This window comes from Erythrolamprus reginae, chromosome 3, assembly GCF_031021105.1.
Source record: "Erythrolamprus reginae isolate rEryReg1 chromosome 3, rEryReg1.hap1, whole genome shotgun sequence".
NCBI classification, from domain to species: Eukaryota; Metazoa; Chordata; class Lepidosauria; order Squamata; family Dipsadidae; genus Erythrolamprus; species Erythrolamprus reginae.
Window position 1 is genome coordinate 252,761,430 of NC_091952.1, and position 19,160 is coordinate 252,780,589.

Here is a 19,160-nt window from a genome sequence, read left to right on the forward strand (position 1 = left end):
AAAATCCCTCTACCCTCCCCACTCCTGGGGGAAGGATACTGCAAAATCCCTCTACCCTCCCCACTCCTGGGGGAAGGATACTGCAAAATCCCTCTACCCTCCCCACTCCTGGGGGAAGGATACTGCAAAATCCCTCTACCCTCCCCACTCCTGGGGGAAGGATACTGCAAAATCCCTCTTCCATCTCCACACCTGGGGGAAGGATACTGCAAAATCCCTCTACCCTCCCCACTCCTGGGGGAAGGATACTGCAAAATCCCTCTACCCTCCCCACTCCTGGGGGAAGGATACTGCAAAATCCCTCTACCCTCCCCACTCCTGGGGGAAGGATACTGCAAAATCCCCATTCCCTCCCCACTCCTGGGGGAAGGATACTGCAAAATCCCTCTTCCCTCTCCACTCCTGGGGGAAGGATACTGCAAAATCCCTCTACCCTCCCCACTCCTGGGGGAAGGATACTGCAAAATCCCCATTCCCTCCCCACTCCTGGAGGAAGGATACTGCAAAATCCCTCTTCCCTCTCCACTCCTGGGGGAAGGATACTGCAAAATCCCTCTACCCTCCCCGCTCCTGGGGGAAGGATACTGCAAAATCCCTCTTCCCTCTCCACACCTGGGGGAAGGATACTGCAAAATCCCTCTACCCTCCCCACTCCTGGGGGAAGGATACTGCAAAATCCCCATTCCCTCCCCACTCCTGGGGGAAGGATACTGCAAAATCCCTCTTCCCTCTCCACTCCTGGGGGAAGGATACTGCAAAATCCCTCTTCCCTCTCCACTCCTGGGAGAAGGATACTGCAAAATCCCTCTACCCTCCCCGCTCCTGGGGGAAGGATACTGCAAAATCCCCATTCCCTCCCCACACCTGGGGGAAAGATACTGCAAAATCCCTCTTCCCTCTCCACTCCTGGGGGAAGGATACTGCAAAATCCCCATTCCCCCCCCCACTCCTGGGGGAAGGATACTGCAAAATCCCCCTTCCCTCCCCACTCCTGGGGGGAGGATACTGCAAAATCCCCCTTCCCTCCCCACTCCTGGGGGAAGGATACTGCAAAATCCCTCTTCCCTCTCCACTCCTGGGGGAAGGATACTGCAAAATCCCCATTCCCCCCCCCCACTCCTGGGGGAAGGATACTGCAAAATCCCCATTCCCTCCCCACTCCTGGGGGAAGGATACTGCAAAATCCCCATTCCCTCCCCACTCCTGGGGGAAGGATACTGCAAAATCCCTCTTCCCTCTCCACTCCTGGGGGAAGGATACTGCAAAATCCCTCTTCCCTCTCCACTCCTGGGGGAAGGATACTGCAAAATCCCCATTCCCTCCCCACTCCTGGGGGAAGGATACTGCAAAATCCCTCTTCCGTCTCCACTCCTGGGGGAAGGATACTGCAAAATCCCTCTTCCCTCCCCACTCCTGGGGAAAGGATACTGCAAAATCCCCATTCCCTCCCCACTCCTGAGGGAAGGTTACTGCAAAATCCCCCTTCCCTCCCCACTCCTGGGGGAAGGATACTGCAAAATCCCTCTTCCGTCTCCACTCCTGGGGGAAGGATACTGCAAAATCCCTCTTCCCTCCCCACTCCTGGGGGAAGGATACTGCAAAATCCCCATTCCCTCCCCACTCCTGGGGGAAGGATACTGCAAAATCCCCATTCCCTCCCCACTCCTGGGGGAAGGATACTGCAAAATCCCTCTTCCGTCTCCACTCCTGGGGGAAGGATACTGCAAAATCCCTCTTCCGTCTCCACTCCTGGGGGAAGGATACTGCAAAATCCCTCTTCCGTCTCCACTCCTGGGGGAAGGATACTGCAAAATCCCCATTCCCTCCCCACTCCTGGGGGAAGGATACTGCAAAATCCCCATTCCCTCCCCACTCCTGGGGGAAGGATACTGCAAAATCCCTCTTCCGTCTCCACTCCTGGGGGAAGGATACTGCAAAATCCCTCTTCCGTCTCCACTCCTGGGGGAAGGATACTGCAAAATCCCTCTTCCCTCCCCACTCCTGGGGAAAGGATACTGCAAAATCCCCATTCCCTCCCCACTCCTGCGGGAAGGATACTGCAAAATCCCTCTTCCGTCTCCACTCCTGGGGGAAGGATACTGCAAAATCCCTCTTCCCTCCCCACTCCTGGGGAAAGGATACTGCAAAATCCCCATTCCCTCCCCACTCCTGAGGGAAGGTTACTGCAAAATCCCTCTTCCCTCTCCACTCCTGGGGGAAGGATACTGCAAAATCCCTCTTCCCTCTCCACTCCTGGGGGAAGGATACTGCAAAATCCCCATTCCCTCCCCACTCCTGGGGGAAGGATACTGCAAAATCCCCATTCCCTCCCCACTCCTGGGGGAAGGATACTGAAAAATCCCCATTCCCTCCCCACTCCTGGGGGAAGGATACTGCAAAATCCCCCTTCCCTCCCCACTCCTGGGGGAAGGATACTGAAAAATCCCCATTCCCTCCCCACTCCTGGGGGAAGGATCCCCATTCCCTCCCCATTCTGGGACCAGGTGGTAATCTCTGAATTATTCAAAGTTTCTGCTATCATTTCTCACCCCTGATCAGGAGCCTTTTTGAAAACAGGGAAGTTTCAGGCATCTACTGGACCCCAAAAATGTCTACAGTAAAGCTCCTGCAGAGGAAATGTCCGTCTTTGTTTATAAGGGGGTACTGGAGAGAGAATTGCTCAATGGGAGGAAATATTTAGTCATCTAATTACTATGCTTCGGTTTCTTCGGATCTTTGGTCTAAATTCTAGGGTGAGGGGGTGGTTTGGAGTCCGCTGACCATCCAAATGCTCAGGTTTCCTAGTGTTGGCACCAGACTTCATCTGCTCAGCTCGATGCATTTTTTATTTTAAAACCCAGTTTCTGAAATCAACACAATTTCACCACAAACCCTCTGTTATTTGGGTAATGGTTGGACGGTTGTTCCCTTGGCAAAGGTTTGTAGGGGGAAGAGATCCTTCAACCAGGAGTTTTTATGAAAGTGACAAATGAGAGGTGATGATTTTGAATACAGGACGTCCTCGACTTACAGCAGCTCATTTAGTGACCGTTCAAAGTTACAATGGCACTGGAAAAAAGCGACCTATGACCGTTTTCCGCACTTACAACTTTTCCAGCATCTCCATGACTCGTACTTATGACCTCTGCTTTGTCCCAAAGTTCACACGATCCCCTTTTGAAATCTTTTGACAAGTGAAGTCAATGGAGATGCCTGACTCATTTAACAACCTGACTCATTTAACACCTGACTCATTTAACAACAGATCCACTGCAGTGATTCACTTAACAACTGTGGCAAGAAATGGGGGGGAAAAACTCCTTTAACAAATGTCTCACATAACCATGTGGGTTCGGTTTTGTTCGTAAGTCGAGGACCCTCTATAAAATCTGCCTGAAAAGATAGGACCAGATTCCTTCCGACTATTGGTGAACTATGGCTTTAAGATGCCCACAGCTGTTTGACTCTCCAGGGACGCCTGGGCATCCGGTTCAACTTTAAAAGCTGTATAATGTTTACAAGATTTGAACCTCTTGCTGTGGAAGAATATGGAAGAATGCAAAGCAGTTTTTGGGTTTTTGGCCTTCGGTCTACAGCAACAATTTTTGATGAATTAAACATTCCAGGGGGGGAAAGTTTCCATTGGAGCTTGGCAGATTTTGGAAAAAAAACAACAACAACAAAACGTTTTTCTGTTAAAACAGATGGTTTTAGGTTTTCCCAAGGAGGAGGATCTGGAAAATCTGGATTAAAAAAAACTAGAGGGAAAAAGCCGCAGGATTTTGTGACTTCTTCTAAAGGAGTCGTTTTTAAGCCTCGCAATTGCAAATCAGAAGAGATAGCCTCGAGTCCTAGAGACAGGGCTTGTGTTTTACAGTAGGGCCTCCTATCCTCTTTTCTCCCTTCTTTTAAAGCCACTTCTATAGGGACTTTAGATTTCAACTCAAACTTTGTAATACCGGCCTTTCTGCAGAGAAACCAGCCGGGTTCGTTTCCCGCAGCTGTTTCTGAGCACCAATAAATCCTGGCAACATTCAGAGTTCAACCTTGGCCATTTTGAAACTCGTGGACTTCAACTCCCAGAATTCCCCAGCCAGTTAAACAGTTGTCAAGGTTGAAGTGCCCTGATTCAGAGAGAGAGAGAAAAATGGCACCGCCTCATTTTCCTTGACCAATTTTCTTCTCAATCGCGCCACTGAATTCCACAGCTGGGAATCAACTGGGCCGGCCCAGAAGGCCACCCTCCTTCCCACCCGGGAAACTCTAAAATAGATTTCACTTAATGAGAATTTCTATTTTCAGACCTCAATGAGAACAGGACTCTTGGGAAAAGGCTAGGCTGCTGGAGTCCGAAGCTTATTTTCGTTGAGAAAATAAACTTTAAGAGACTTTTTTTTGTTGTTGTTCCATTTGGACCTTGAAGTCTTAGGAAGCCTCCCTGGTGTAGTGTCCCAGCCTAAATGCTGAACTCATGCTTATTTCTATAGAGAGAAGAGAACTCCCCGAAATTCATGCTCATTGTGTGGGCACACTGAAGGTTGGTAGAGTAGTGCAGGATCTCTTTGTAAGGCAGGGGTCCCCAATTCCCGGCTTTAGGATCGGTCCCGGTCCAGAATACCTCCGGAACCGCCTGCTACCGCACGAATCCCAGCGGCCGATAAGGTCCCACAGAGTTGGCCTTTTCCGGGTCCCGTCGACTAAACAATGTCGTCTGGTGGGCCCTAGGGGAAGAGCCTTCTTTGTGGCGGCCCCGGCCCTCTGGAATCAACTCCCCCCGGAGATTAGAACTGCTCCCAACCTCCTTGTCTTCCGTAAACTACTTAAGACCACCTATACCGCCAGGCATGGGGGATCTGAGACACCTTTCCCCCAGGCTTATTATAATTTATGTTTGGTATGTTTGGTATGTATGTGCTGTTTGGTTTTTAATTATGATAGGGTTTTTGGGTTTTTTTTAATATTAGATTTGCGCCTGTGTAATATTGTTTTTATCGTTGTTGTGAGCCGCCCCGAGTCTTCGGACAGGGGCGGCATACAAATCTAATAAATTATTATTATTATTATTATTATTATTATTATTATTATTATTATTATTATTGCCACTTAGGAACTATCCCTCGCAGCTGGAGGTGAGCAGGAGGCCAGCAAAATTGCGTGGGATCCAGGTTGCGCACTCTTTCTCCTCCCCTGGTTTGTGGGAAAACCGATCCCTGGTGCCAAAGAGGTTGGGGACCCCTTGCTCTGTGCTCTACTTGGGGCTACCCTTGAAGAACCTTCGGAAACTTCAACTAGCCCAGCATGCAGCTGCAAGAGCCATGTTGGGCATATCCAGGTATTCCCACATTAGTCCAGCACTCCGTGAGCTGCACTGGTCTGGGAACGCATTTCAAGGTGTTGGTTATCACCTATAAAGCCCTACATGGCATTGGACCAGATGATTTACGGCACCGTCTTCTGCTTCACATCGACCAAACAAATGCCAACTGAAGGGTCCATGGAGGAAGAGCCTTCTCTGTTGTGGCCCCGGCCCTCTGGAACCAACTCCCCCCCGGAGTTCCGCACCGTCCCCCACTCTCCTTGCCTTTCGAAAGGCATTAAAGACAGATCTGTGCCAGCAGCCCTGGGGACGGTGAGCGACAGTTTCACTCCAGCCACTAGTATGAATGAGGGATGATAGGTTGCTTTTATTGTGGGTTTTATGTATTTTCTAACTTTTTCAATTGTATTTATTGCTAACTGTGTTCATTTTTACCCTTTTAAGCTGCCCTGAGTCTGTGGGGAGAAGGGCGGCCTATAAATCTAAATCAATAAATAAGGAATCATTTCCACAACAGTTTGAAAGGATAGGCTTTTTAAAAAAAGAAATCTCATTTTTAAAAAAATTGTAGCTAAGCTGTGGCCATTTTAGTCATAATTAGGCACAAATAAGAACTGGGCTTGAGAGTATGTTTGTGGCTGGTGCCAAGAGCCAGGCAAACCTCATGGGCCAGTGGTAGTAAGTTGCTAGTTGGGGCAAGGTGAGGACGAAGATTGTGGGAGAGTTTTTAGTCCCAACCATTCCCAAGCCAGGTCTGGAAAAACGTTCCTGGCTTTCAGGCCTCTTAGCTGGGGCTGGGGCAGCCTGTACACATAGAAACATAGAAGTCTGACGGCAGAAAAAGACCTCATGGTCCATCTAGTCTGCCCTTATACTACTTCCTGTATTTTATCTTAGGATGGATATATGTTTATCCCAGGCATGTTTAAATTCAGTAAAAATGATAGGGAAAATATATAAATTTCTTATCGCTCACAAAAATATAGAGTTGACTCTAAAAGATACCATGATAAGATGGTGCAGAAATATAGGCAAGGAAATAGATATAGATACTTGGGAAAAAGTCTGGATTAATAATTGGAAAATGACCAAGTCAGTTTCATTAAAAGAAAACCAAATTAAAATGTTTTATAGATGGCACCTTCCACCTAACAGGATAGCTAAAATGTTTCCTAAAACATCCCCACTGTGTTGGAAATGCAAGAAAGATATAGGAACTTATTACCATCAATGGTGGACATGTAGCAAAGCGAAAACTTATTGGAAGATGATTGAGAAGATATTAAAAGAAATATTAAAATATGACATAGACAACACCCCAGAATTTTACTTATTAGGAATTACTAATCAGACTTATAAGAAGGAAACTCTTTACTTAATTATACACATATTAACTGCGGCTAGAATAATATACGCGCAAAACTGGAAGGGGGAGGAAATCCCCAAGAAAGAAGAAGTTATAGCTAAAATATTAGATTGCGCTGAAATGGATATGATGACAAGACGATTAAACGATCAAGAAGATACAAAATTTTATGAAACATGGAACAACATATATAAATGGTTAGATAAGAAAAAATAAGAGATAGATCTGTTTTTATTTAGGTAATAACAATATTAGATGTATTTGTTGATGATTTTGACATAGTTGTTTACTCACAAGCGATATATTAAAAATTTTGTTTTATGTATGCTTAGTAATTGAGATTAGTTTGAATGTTTGATTAGATGAATATATTACACTTAAATAACATATTAAGCATTTTTACTTATACCGTACTAATATTGCATTTAAGATTTGAAAATTTTTTACTAGACTTTTTAACATTTAACAAATGTTTGATTATGTATTCTTTTTTCTATTTGAATGTATACTTTCAAAAGAAGTGGGGAAACACATCCCCATTTTATGTTTAATGTTTGTACGTCTGTATGTCTCTTTTATGAAAAATAATAAAAAAATTGAAAAAAAAAAAAATAAATTCAGTTACTGTGGATTTATCTACCACGTCTGCTGGAAGTTTGTTCCAAGGATCTACTACTCTTTCAGTAAAATAATATTTTCTCACGTTGCTTTTGATCTTTCCCCCAACTAACTTCAGATTGTGTCCCCTTGTTCTTGTGTTCACTTTCCTATTAAAAACACTTCCCTTCTGGACCTTATTTAACCCTTTGACATATTTAAATGTTTCGATCATGTCCCCCCTTTCCCTTCTGTCCTCCAGACTAGACAGATTGAGTTCATTAAGTCTTTCCTGATACGTTTTATGCTTAAGACCTTCCACCATTCTTGTAGCCCGTCTTTGGACCCGTTCAATTTTGTCAATATCTTTTTGTAGGTGAGGTCTCCAGAACTGAGCACAGTATTCCAAATGGGGTCTCACCAGCATTCTATATAGCGGGATCATAATCTCCCTCTTCCTGCTTGTTATACCTCTAGCTATGCAGCCAAGCATCCTACTTGCTTTCCCTACCGCCTGACTGCACTGTTCACCCATTTTGAGACTGTCAGAAATCACGACCCCTAAATCCTTTTCTTCACAGTAGAAGAGGTCCCTCAGCCCTCCAAGGTGAGCTTGGGGAAGACACGACTAAACCGCTGGATGAGCAGGAAGGGTTCCTCGGGTGATGGGACGAGACAGTGCAGCCCACGCTGTCTGGGGATTTCCTAACGGTGATGCCAACGCAACCACCAATTTATGGCTGACCAGTGTTCCCTCTAATTTTTTTTTGGGGTGGGCAGAAAAGTATAGTTTTTGAGCGGCAGTCCCTTCGGGACCGGGCGGCACAGAAATAATAAATAAATAAATGAATAAATGAATAAATAAATATATAAATAAATAAACAAACAAATAAATTAAAACCCCACCCTGTTTTGCCTCAGAGAATTTCAAAATAAAATACTGTACTGTGTGTCTATAACAGTGAGCTCATAATAGGGCAACTCTATCAATATCAAAATGCCACTTAAATAGTTGAGCTAGTTTCAAACTAGATTTTGATTTTCTTTCTCTCTTCCTTACTCCCATTCTTTTTCTTTCTCTTTTCCTTCCTCTCTTTTTTCTATCTGTTTCTCTCTCTTCCTCTCTCTCTCCTTCCCTCTCACTCTTTCCCTCTCGGCTTCTGGGCAGGTTTGGAAAACACTGAGTTGATGATGACTTTTAAGTGAGCGATTGCTCACTGCTCAGCTTAGAGGGAACTATGGCTCCTAATGCTTTTAAGTATCTGATCATGCCTAAAATAACAGATTTGGGGTTTGGAGTTGGGCGGCCATGCATCTGAAAAGTTGAGGTGGAGAAACCCTCTTCGACATGAGTAACGGATCCATCCAATTTGACCAGTGTCTGGATGGCTAATGGACAAGTCTTCTAAGCGGTGTTGTACCTTAACCCCTTCGTTGTAGCTGTCCACGGGGCTGTTGAGGCTGGCAAGGCTGCCCAAGTGGCTGGGAGCTCCGGGGCGTGGTGGCTTTTTGGGTGGGGCAGCATGATCTAGGAAGAAAAGACATTGGGTCTGGTAAGGGAGGCTGCAGGAGATGACCCCGGGGGCGGGGGGGGGGGGGAACCAGAGGCAGGAGGAGTCATAGAGGTCATCAGTCTCAAATCCCTTCACACCCACAAGAGATCTAAGACTTGGGGCATTAGATTCATTGAACCCCCAAGCAAGGATTGTAGGAGAGAGTCAACCTTCATTGATGCCCGCTTCCACATGGAACCATCTGGGCCCCTGGATCTAAAGCAGGGATGTCAAATCCTGGCCCATGCGCAGGACTACATCCACATTTAACGAAGGAAGGGAAAGTCCTGATATGTCACATGATGCCACCGACACGTGACGACATGAGTTTGACACCCCTGATCTAAAGAAGAAAGGAATCTCTCATACTGCAAGCAAGCCTAAGTATCTTGTCCCTGAGCATCTCAGATTTGTAGAGTCTTAATATTTTGTTTAAATGTCCTTTGAAGAGTTGTGATTGGCAAAATGGATCGGGGGGGGGGGGAGAAGGAGAGAAAGAAAAGAAAAAAGGAGGGAGGGAGGGAGGGAAGGGAGGCAGGGAGGGAGGGAGGGAGGGAGGGAGGAAGGAAGGAAGGAAGGAAGGAAGGAAGGAAGGAAGGAAGGAAGGAAGGAAGGAAGGAAGGAAGGAAGGAAGGAAGGAAGGAAGGAAAAAGAAAAGGAAAAAGAAAGATTGATTGATTTCAAATCAGTGCTGGCTGAAGATGGAGGACTTGAAAACTCATGTGTTACTTCTGACCGTCATTAAATAAACTTGTGCCATTTAACTATTCCGCTTCTTAAAATGGTGTCTACCTCTTCAACACAACTACAAACTCATTTTCCCAAAAAGGAAAGGACTAAAAATTTGCATTGTGATTTACATACCTGGTTTACCCACAGGCTGATAAATGTGCTGGTTAGGAGCCTGAAAAAAATTAAAATGAATCTAATTAACCATGCAAAAAGTTTATGAACCACTCAAACCCCTTCCAGCTAATCACCCACAACAAATATCCAGCTTTTTCAACATATTTGCCTCCTCCCGTTGCTCTTCAGTTTCAGAGAAAAACCATCAAGTTTTTATACTTAATTTATACATTTATCTCTTTTTTTTCATAGGAGACAACCAGTTCTTTCATATCATAACCTATCTGTACTGCCCTGCCATATCCTGGCTATCATTATTCCAAAAGAAATGTCATATTTATAATAACCTCCATCCAAAAATACTGAAGACTTTTAAGATGAATCAGGTAAGAAGCCAAGTTGGAGAAGCTCTTACATCATATTATTTAACACAGTGTTTCCCAACCTTGGCAACTTGAAGACATCTGGACTTCAACTCCCAGAATTCCCCAGCCAGCTGGCTGGGGAATTCTGGGAGTTGAAGTCCAGATATCTTCAAGTTGCCAAGGTTGGGAAACACTGATTTAACAGACGCTTCATATTATTAGTCGTATAACAAAACAGAAGTAAACAAACAAGCCAGGATTATTTATTAGGAACTGAAATCACGGGTTTAAAGCAGGTCTATGGTGATTCTCAGTCGTCAGTTCTGAAGAAGCTACTTGGATGAGAAGCAAAAACATTGTCAAAGAAAAACCTAGGAAAGTCCAGGGTTTTTTCAGGGAAATAAAGCACCTTTGGGATTTTTAAAACGTTGCCAAACCAAATCAAAATTTGTTCTATCACTGATCAACCAGGAAAAATGACACTTATGAGTACTGATGATGGTTTAATTCTTGGAAAAGCATGCTTGTGTTTCTCCTTTATAAAAAGTGTATTAGAAGAATTAAATGTTTGCCTTTGCTAACTGCAGTTGGGGAAAGCAAGGCTAAAAAAACCCAGCATTAGGCATTTTTATTGCAAAGAACCCCCCACCAATCTATGATGCAGAAAACAGGCTCCTTCAATATAGAGTCTTGACCGTCAGAGCAAAATGTCGGTTGGCGGGCCCCAGGGGAAGAGCCTTCTCTGTGGCGGCCCCAACTCTCTGGAACCAGCTCCCCCCAGAGATTAGAACTGCCCCTACCCTCCTTGCCTTTCGTAAACTTCTCAAAACCCACCTTTGTCGTCAGGCGTGGGGGAACTGAGATATCTCCCCCGGGCCTATATAATTTATGTATGGTATGTTTGTATGTATGTCTTTTTAATAATGGGGTTTTTAAAATATTTTAAATTGTAAATTATTAGATTTGTCATGAACTGTTTTATTGTATTGTGAGCCGCCCCGAGTCTACAGAGAGGGGCGGCATACAAATAAATAAACAAACAAACAAATAAATAAATAAATTACTAGAGAATTGGATATTCACATTTTTAGAAACCGGGTCTTCGATGAAATATAAACAAATGAATAAATATTTCAAATACTGTAAAGGCCAAGTTATAAACTGCCGACACAAACTGCTTTCCATGGGTTAAGGAAAAAATAATTCATTGTGCTGATTTGTTCAACATGCTCCAACTAGCTGATTAGCTGATCTAATAGCACCCTTATAATTAATTCCCAAGAGTGTATGGGGGCTTTAAAAAACAATCAGTGGGACAATGGAGATATTTCATTTATTTTATTTATTAATTGGATTTATATGCCACCCCTCTCCGAGAGCTCGGGATAGCTTACAACATATAAAAGAAAACAATACAATATAGTAATCTAAATCCAATTAATTTAAAACTAAAACTAATCTAAAATCCCCAATTTTATTAAAAACCAGTCATACTCACTTAAACATTAAAGTCACTTAAGCGACCGGAAACTTCAGATCATGCAGAATGCAGCTGCGACAGCAATCATGGGCTTTTCCAAATGTGCCCATGTTACACCAACACTCCGAAGTCTGCATTGGTTGCCGATCAGTTTCCAGTCACAATTCAAAGTGTTGGTTATGACCTATAAAGCCCTTCATGGCACCGGACCAGATTATCTCCGCAACCGCCTTCTGCTGCACGAATCCCAGCAACCAGTAAGGTCCCACAGAGTGGGTCTTCTCCGGGTCCCGGCAACTAAACAATGTCGCTTGGGGGGGACCCAGGGGAAGAGCCTTCTCTGTGGCGGCCCCGGCCCTCTGGAACCAACTCCCCCCAGAGATTAGAATTGTCCCCACCCTCCTTGCCTTTCGTAAGCTGCTTAAAACCCACCTCTGCCGCCAGGCATGGGGGAACTGAGATACACTTTCCCCCTAGGCCTTTACAATTTTATGCATGGTATGTCTGTATGTATGTTTGGTTTTTATAATAAGGATTTTTAACTGTTTTAGTATTGGATTATTATTATATGCTGTTTTATTGCTGTTGTTAGCAGCCCCGATTCTGCGGAGAGGGGCCGCATACAAATCCAATAGATAAATAAACAAACAAACAAACAAACAAACAGCAACCATACATGACATTCATTGGCCCGGGGCTAAGATCTAATTGTCCCAAGCCTGGCAACATAGGTGAGTCTTAAGACTCTTGCGGAAGGCAAGGAGGGTGGGGGCAATACGAATCTCCGGGGGGGGGGCTGATTCCAGAGGGCCGGCCCCCCCACAGAGAAGCCTCTTCCCCTAGGCTCCGCCAAGCAACATTGTCGAGTCTTTGGAGAGGGGCGGCATACAAATCTAACAAATAATAATAATAATTGTCTAGTTGACAGGACCTGGAGAAGGCCGACTGTGGGACCTGACCGGGCGCTGGGATTCAGGCAGCTGAAGGGAGTCCTGCAAGTAATCTGGTCCGATGCCATGTAGGGCGTTGCCAACACTTTGCATTGTGTCCAGAAACCCATTGGCAGCCAATACAGTCTGCGGAGTGGGCCTGCTGAGGGAGGACCAGGATCGCTCGTGCAGCTGCATTTTGCACAATTTGTAGCTTCCGAACGCTCTTCAAAGGCAGCCCCATATAGAGAGCATTGCAGTAGTCAAATTTCGAAGTGATACGGGTGTCAGTGACTGTGAATAGAGACTTCCTGTCCAAATAGGGCCGCAACTGGTGCACCAGGCAAACCTGTTTTTCGTATTGGATTATTGTTATACGCTGTCTTATTATTGCTGTTAGCCGCCCCGAGTCTCCGGAGAGGGGCAGCATACAAATCAAATCAAATCAAATCAAATCAAATCAAATCAAATCAAATCAATAAATAAATAAATTGGGGCAAAATTCACTTAGCTAATATTTCACTCAGCAACAAAAAGAAATTACGCTCAACTGTGGTTGTACATCTGTATTAACAAAGTAAATGTCCATTATCATCATAAACCAGCATAATTATCTACTAACAAACCACAGCTTGTCTGCTAAAACAAGCTATCTGCATAGAGCTGAAGCTAGAAACCTTTCTTATCTTCGCTTCCAAATCCCTGAGAATTAAGCCAGCCACAAAATGTGTGGATCGGATCCCCAACATCAGAAATCAATTCTACTTTGGCTTTTTGAACAGCCCACTGGGCAGTACATGAGCAACACACAATCTTCCGAATCCATCAATGAGACCCAAAAGTACTTTTGTTTTATGAAAAATAACGAAAGCTCTGTGCGCAAGGAAAGAGCGCATCAGTTCCAGAGGCAGCATGAAAACAAATTACTCCCAGGAAGTTGTGGGGAGCAAGCCGAGCATCCTGAAACGTTTCAGGGAAATATAATCATAATCATGAAGGTCAGCGGTTCAAATCTCATCACCGGCTCAAGGTTGACGCAGCCTTCCATCCTTCCGAGGTGAGTAAAATGAGGACCCGGATTATGGGGGCAATAGCCTAGCTTTGTTAAAACGTGCTATTGCTAACATGTTGTAAGCCGCCCTGAGTCTAAGGAGAAGAGCAGCATAGAAATTGAATAAATAAATAAATTTCTGAAGGGGATCGGAATTCATCTCCTGGAAGCAAATGGGAAGAAGAGGAAGCTCGTTCCCCAACGAGAAAAATCAAAAGCAGAAAAGTCAAAAAAATCAAGGCCACTCTAGGCACAGAAATGAAAGGTCACCTCCATCCCCACTATGAACGAACGGCTGCAAAAACGGATGGAAATAGCAGAGAGGGCCAAATTGGCTGCTTTCATCAAAGGAACAGAATACAAATGCTTTCATTTCTACTTGGAAACCACTTCTGGGCTTTGTGCTTAACGCAGTGGGAAAAAATACAAGCTTGATTTTGGGTTTATCCGATTAGATAGATTTCTAGTTACGAAAATGTTTGGTTTCTACGATTATAAAAAAGTAAAAAGTTGACGGTAGATCTTAATGCCTTATTTTACTGCACCAAAAGAGCTGTAAATCAATGCCCCCCCTTTTCCCCCCCTTTCCTTTCTCCCAAAATTTGTTTCTCTTTTTCCTTTCCTAATTTCCCTAATGTATTTGCTTCGGGATTCTTTCATAGAAACATAGACATAGACGACTGACGGCAGAAAGAGACCTCATGGTCCATCTAGTCTGCCCTTATACTATTTCCTGTATTTTATCTTACAATGGATATATGTTTATCCCAGCCATGTTTAAATTCAGTTACTGTGGATTTACCAACCACGTCTGCTGGAAGTTTGTTCCAAGGATCTACTACTCTTTCAGTAAAATAATATTTTCTCATGTTGCTTTTGATCTTTCCACCAACTAACTTCAGATTGTGCCCCCTTGTTCTTGTGTTCACTTTCCTATTAAAAACACTTCCCTCCTGGACCTTATTTAACCCTTTAACATATTTAAATGTTTCAATCAAGTCCCCCCTTTTCCTTCTGTCCTCCAGACTATACAGATTGAGTTCATTAAGTCTTTCCTGATACGTTTTATGCTTAAGACCTTCCACCATTCTTGTAGCCCGTCTTTGGACCCGTTCAATTTTATCCATATCTTTTTGTAGGTGAGGTCTCCAGAACTGAACACAGTATTCCAAATGGGGTCTCACCAGCGCTCTTTACAGCGGGATCATAATCTCCCTCTTCCTGCTTGTTATACCTGTAGCTATGCACCCAAGCATCCTACTTGCTTTCCCTACCGCCTGACTGCACTGCTCACCCATTTTGAGACTGTCAGAAATCACTACCCCTAAATCCTTCTCTTCTGAAGTTTTTGCTAACGCAGAACTGCCCATGCAATACTCAGATTGAGGATTCCGTATGTCATATTCTAAGTTAATAAAACGATCGAAGCAGGGGGAGGGAGGGAATCAAAAGCAGCCTTTTGTTTCACGGGTGGGAGGGGTTGGGAGTGCTTACCGGACCCTGAAGATTTCCGTCCTCTCGATCAATGCTCCCTCTGGACAGCCTCACGTCGGGTTTCTAACGGAAGAGAAAAGAAAGGTGGTTTTGGATCAAGGGGTTTGAAGAGCACGGGCCGATCAGGGAGCTGAGGAATTAGAATCTCTAGCAGAAGCGAAGGAGACGCCGTTAAGGGGGAAGAAGGGCGGGGGAGAAGTAGGCTTTGAGTAAGAGAGATGTTATTACATTCCTCTTCTTTCCCCCTCGCCCCGACTGGCTTTTGCAAAACTCAGCCACCGAACCATCTCAAGACTTCCACCCCAGCAAAAAAAGCAAAAACAAAACCCCGCTCTCCGCTTGCACATAATAAAGGCGTTGAGATAAATATTGAGAGTACCATTTCCCCAAGACAACATTGGAAAACCTGCATTTTAATTCTCTCGGGAGGAGGAGGAAGAAGAGCAGCGGTAGCAGCAGGAGCAGCTCCGTACAGCTGCCGCTTCTTCCTCGCAGCAAAAGTTTCAACCACAGGATGAGAAAACGCTGCACATTAATTCCTGTTTCCTGCTTGAGGAAGGCTTAAATGCACTTGGCTGCCTCGCCAAGCTTCCCGAATGGGGCCAACTTGCTCAGGCTCTCTAACAGCACAGAGACCGGGAACGTTGGGAGGAAGAGCCGGCTGCACCCAACACTGCCCTGGTTTAGGAGGAGGAGGAGGAGGAGGAGGAGAGAAGAGAAGAGAAGAGAAGAGAAGAGAAGAGAATTCTTTATTGGCCAAGTGTGATTGGACACACAAGGAATTTGTCTTTGGTACATATTTAGGTTAGGTCCCACAGAGTTGGTCTCCTCCAGGTCCCGTCAACTAAACAATGTCACTTGGCGGGACCCAGGGGAAGAGCCTTCTCTGTGGCGGCTCCGACCCTCTGGAATCAGCTCCCTCCAGAGATTAGAACTGCCCCCACCCTCCTTGCCTTTCGTAAACTCCTTAAAACCCACCTCTGCCGTCAAGCGTGGGGGAACTGAAAACTCTCCCCCTGCCTATGTAGGTATTTGTTTATGATATGACTGTATGTATGTTTTTATATATTGGGGTTTCTTGTTTTTTAGACTTTTTTAATGTATTATTGTTATTTTAGATTGTAACTATTAGATTTGTTACTATATATTGTTTTTATCATTGCTGTAAGCCGCCCCGAGTCTACGGAGAGGGGCGGCATACAAATCTAATTAATAATAATAATAATAATAATAATAATAATAATAATAACAACAACAACAATAACAACAACAACAACAACATATGTTCTCAGGGTACATAAAAGAAAAAGATACATTTGCTATGAATCATCAGGTACAACACTTAACGAGTGTCATAGGCATCAATTAAGCAATGAGGAAACAATCAATATTAATAAAAATCTTAAGGATACAAGCAACAAGTTACAGTCATACAATCATAAGTGGGAGGAAATGGGTGATAGGAATGATGAGAAAAAACTAGTAAAAATAGTAGTGCACACTTATTAAATAGTTTGAGGAGGAGGAGGAAGGAAGGGAGTTAATCTCGCTGTTATTAACTCTTTGGGTAAGCCAGAAAGGGACATTCTTCTTGGGACTTCAAAATTAGAAAGAGAAGGGTTGTGAAGTCTTAGGGATCATAGTACCCTTCTTCTGATATTGAATAGAACAACATGCAAAACAAAACTTTAAAATATCTTTCCAAACCAAGAAAAATAAGAGTTGTGATAATTGAATTCATCCATCCATCCATCTAACTATCTAATCATATATCATCTCATAAATATATCCCTTCATCCCTCCATCCCTCCATCCATCCATCCATCTATCTTAGACACAAGAACAGTTTTTTCCCGAACGCCATCACTCTACTAAACAAATAATTCCCTCAAAACTGTCAGACTTTCTACTAAATCTGCACTTCTATTCTACTAGTTTTTCTCATCATTCCTATCACCCATTTCCTCCCATGTTGACTGTATGACTGTAACTTGTTGCTTATATCCTAAGATTTTTATTAATATTGCTTCTTCATTGCTTATTTGACCCCTATGACAATCATTAAGTGTTGTATCACATGATTCTTGACAAATGTATATTTTATTTTATGTACGCTGAGAGCATATGCACCAAGACAAATTCCTTGTGTGTCCAATCACACTTGGCCAATAAAAATTCTATTCTATTCTATTCTATTCTATTCTATTCTATCTATCTATCTATCTATCTATCTATCTATCTATCTATCTATCTATCTATCTATCTATTGAAACATAGAAGACTGACGGCAGAAAAAGACCTCATGGTCCATCTAGTCTGCCCTTATACTATTTTCTGTATTATATCTTAGGATGGATATACTTATCCCAGGCATGTTTAAATTCAGTTACTGTGGATTTACCAACCATGTCTGCTGGAAGTTTGTTCCAAGGATCTACTACTCTTTCAGTGAAATAATATTTTCTCATGTTGCTTTTGAACGTGAGAAAATATCTATCTATCTATCTATCTATCTATCTATCTATCTATCTATCTATCTATCTATCTATCTAATATTTTACACTGAACTATTACTCCCCTGATGGTTAACAAAATAGATTATTCATTTTTTACAAACTTTTGGAAACATAATGTAACACAACAAACTGTTTATGCCATCTAATTCTCAATGACCCAAGTAGCTCGCAAAAGTCTGGGTTTTTTTTTTAACTATCTGGGGAGAATGTTATAAAGCTCAGCCATTCTGGAGGGCAGTCTATTTTAGAATGAAATAAATTTTAAGGCTAAATATACTTTCTTAGCAGATGTCTTTCAGTTAAACGGCACCAAAACCATATATCACTGTAAAGTTTACCAAATTGGCTTTGTTTATGGTGACCGTTGCCAGGATAATTTAAGTTTTTTATTGGAAATCATACATAATTCCCTCTTTAATAGAATGCCAAAATAAATTGTAGGATTATGTGTCATTGTCAAAAATAAAATTTGAAAAAGAAAACCCCTGGAACAGAATTTAATTCAACTTGGAAGCCATCTATGGACTGTAATTCTACATATAGACTTGTAATACAGTTTAGGTTTTTCATTAACATGTTAGCTTTTTGCTTTATTCGTTAAATACAGGTGTAATTTTTAGGTGGCAGTGAAACCTTGATTAGCTCTCATTCTGATTTACAATTCATATTATACTAATTTACTCCCTGATACTAACTTGATTATTATAATGGTTCTGAAGACATAAATTATTCAAGATACTTTGCAATGCCGTTCCAATCTTAATATTACTTTGACATTTCAATTTTTTACAGGTTCCACATTTCTTTTTTTGGTTTTCTTTCTGGTTCTGCATTTAAGCATTTACTGCTATTTTTTTTAATGTTTCCATATCGCCTCGTTAACAAAGCAATCCTTCATATGTTCACGGGCTGCAAGAATGGTGGAAGGTCTTAAGCATAAAACATATCAGGAAAGACTTAATGAACTCAATCTGTATAGTCTGGAGGACAGAAGGAAAAGGGGGGACATGATCGAAACATTTAAATATGTTAAAGGGTTAAATAGGGTCCAGGAGGGAAGTGTTTTTAATAGGAAAGTGAACACAAGAACAAGGGGACACAATCTGAAGTTAGTTGGGGGAAAGATCAAAAGCAACATGAGAAAATATTATTTTACTGAAAGAGTAGTAGATCCTTGGAACAAACTTCCAGCAGACATGGTAGATAAATTTATTTATTTATTTATTTATTAATCAGATTTGTATGCCACAGTAACTGAATTTAAATATGCTTGGGATAAACATATATCCATCCTAAGATAAAATACAGGAAATAGTATAAGGGCAGACCAGATGGACCATGAGGTCTTTTTCTGCCGTCAGTCTTCTATGTTTCTATGTTTCACCGTCCCTTTTCCTTATCTTCCTACAACTACGAGATTGCACCCAGTTCATCAGATGAATGCAGACAATATTTTTTTAAAAACATTCTGGGATAATAAAATTGATTTGTTAACTTCATTCTGTTGCTGTCAAGACCAAGAAAGAGACAGCCAACAAACTTTCAAGTGGCTGAATAGAATGAGATCCAGAAACCACGATATTAAAGATCGAAAACAGCCTTTGATCTGAGAATGCCAAGGAATTACTCCACCTCTTCTTTTTCAT

The 19,160-nt window shown here is 42.8% G+C and overlaps 1 protein-coding gene across 10 annotated transcripts in view; it reads right to left on the reverse strand.

Moving 5' to 3' along the window:
* The window catches only part of PTK2 (protein tyrosine kinase 2), a 300,863-nt gene that overhangs the window by 10,242 nt on the left and 271,461 nt on the right, over nt 1-19,160 (reverse strand). For all 10 annotated transcript variants that reach the window (XM_070748364.1, XM_070748360.1, XM_070748365.1 and 7 more), the window contains 3 exons: nt 14,999-15,061; nt 9,698-9,737; nt 8,702-8,808 (listed from right to left, as the gene is read on the reverse strand). In XM_070748364.1, the coding sequence (XP_070604465.1) occupies nt 8,702-8,808; nt 9,698-9,737; nt 14,999-15,061 (210 nt within the window). The remainder of the gene's footprint in view (nt 1-8,701; nt 8,809-9,697; nt 9,738-14,998; nt 15,062-19,160) is intronic.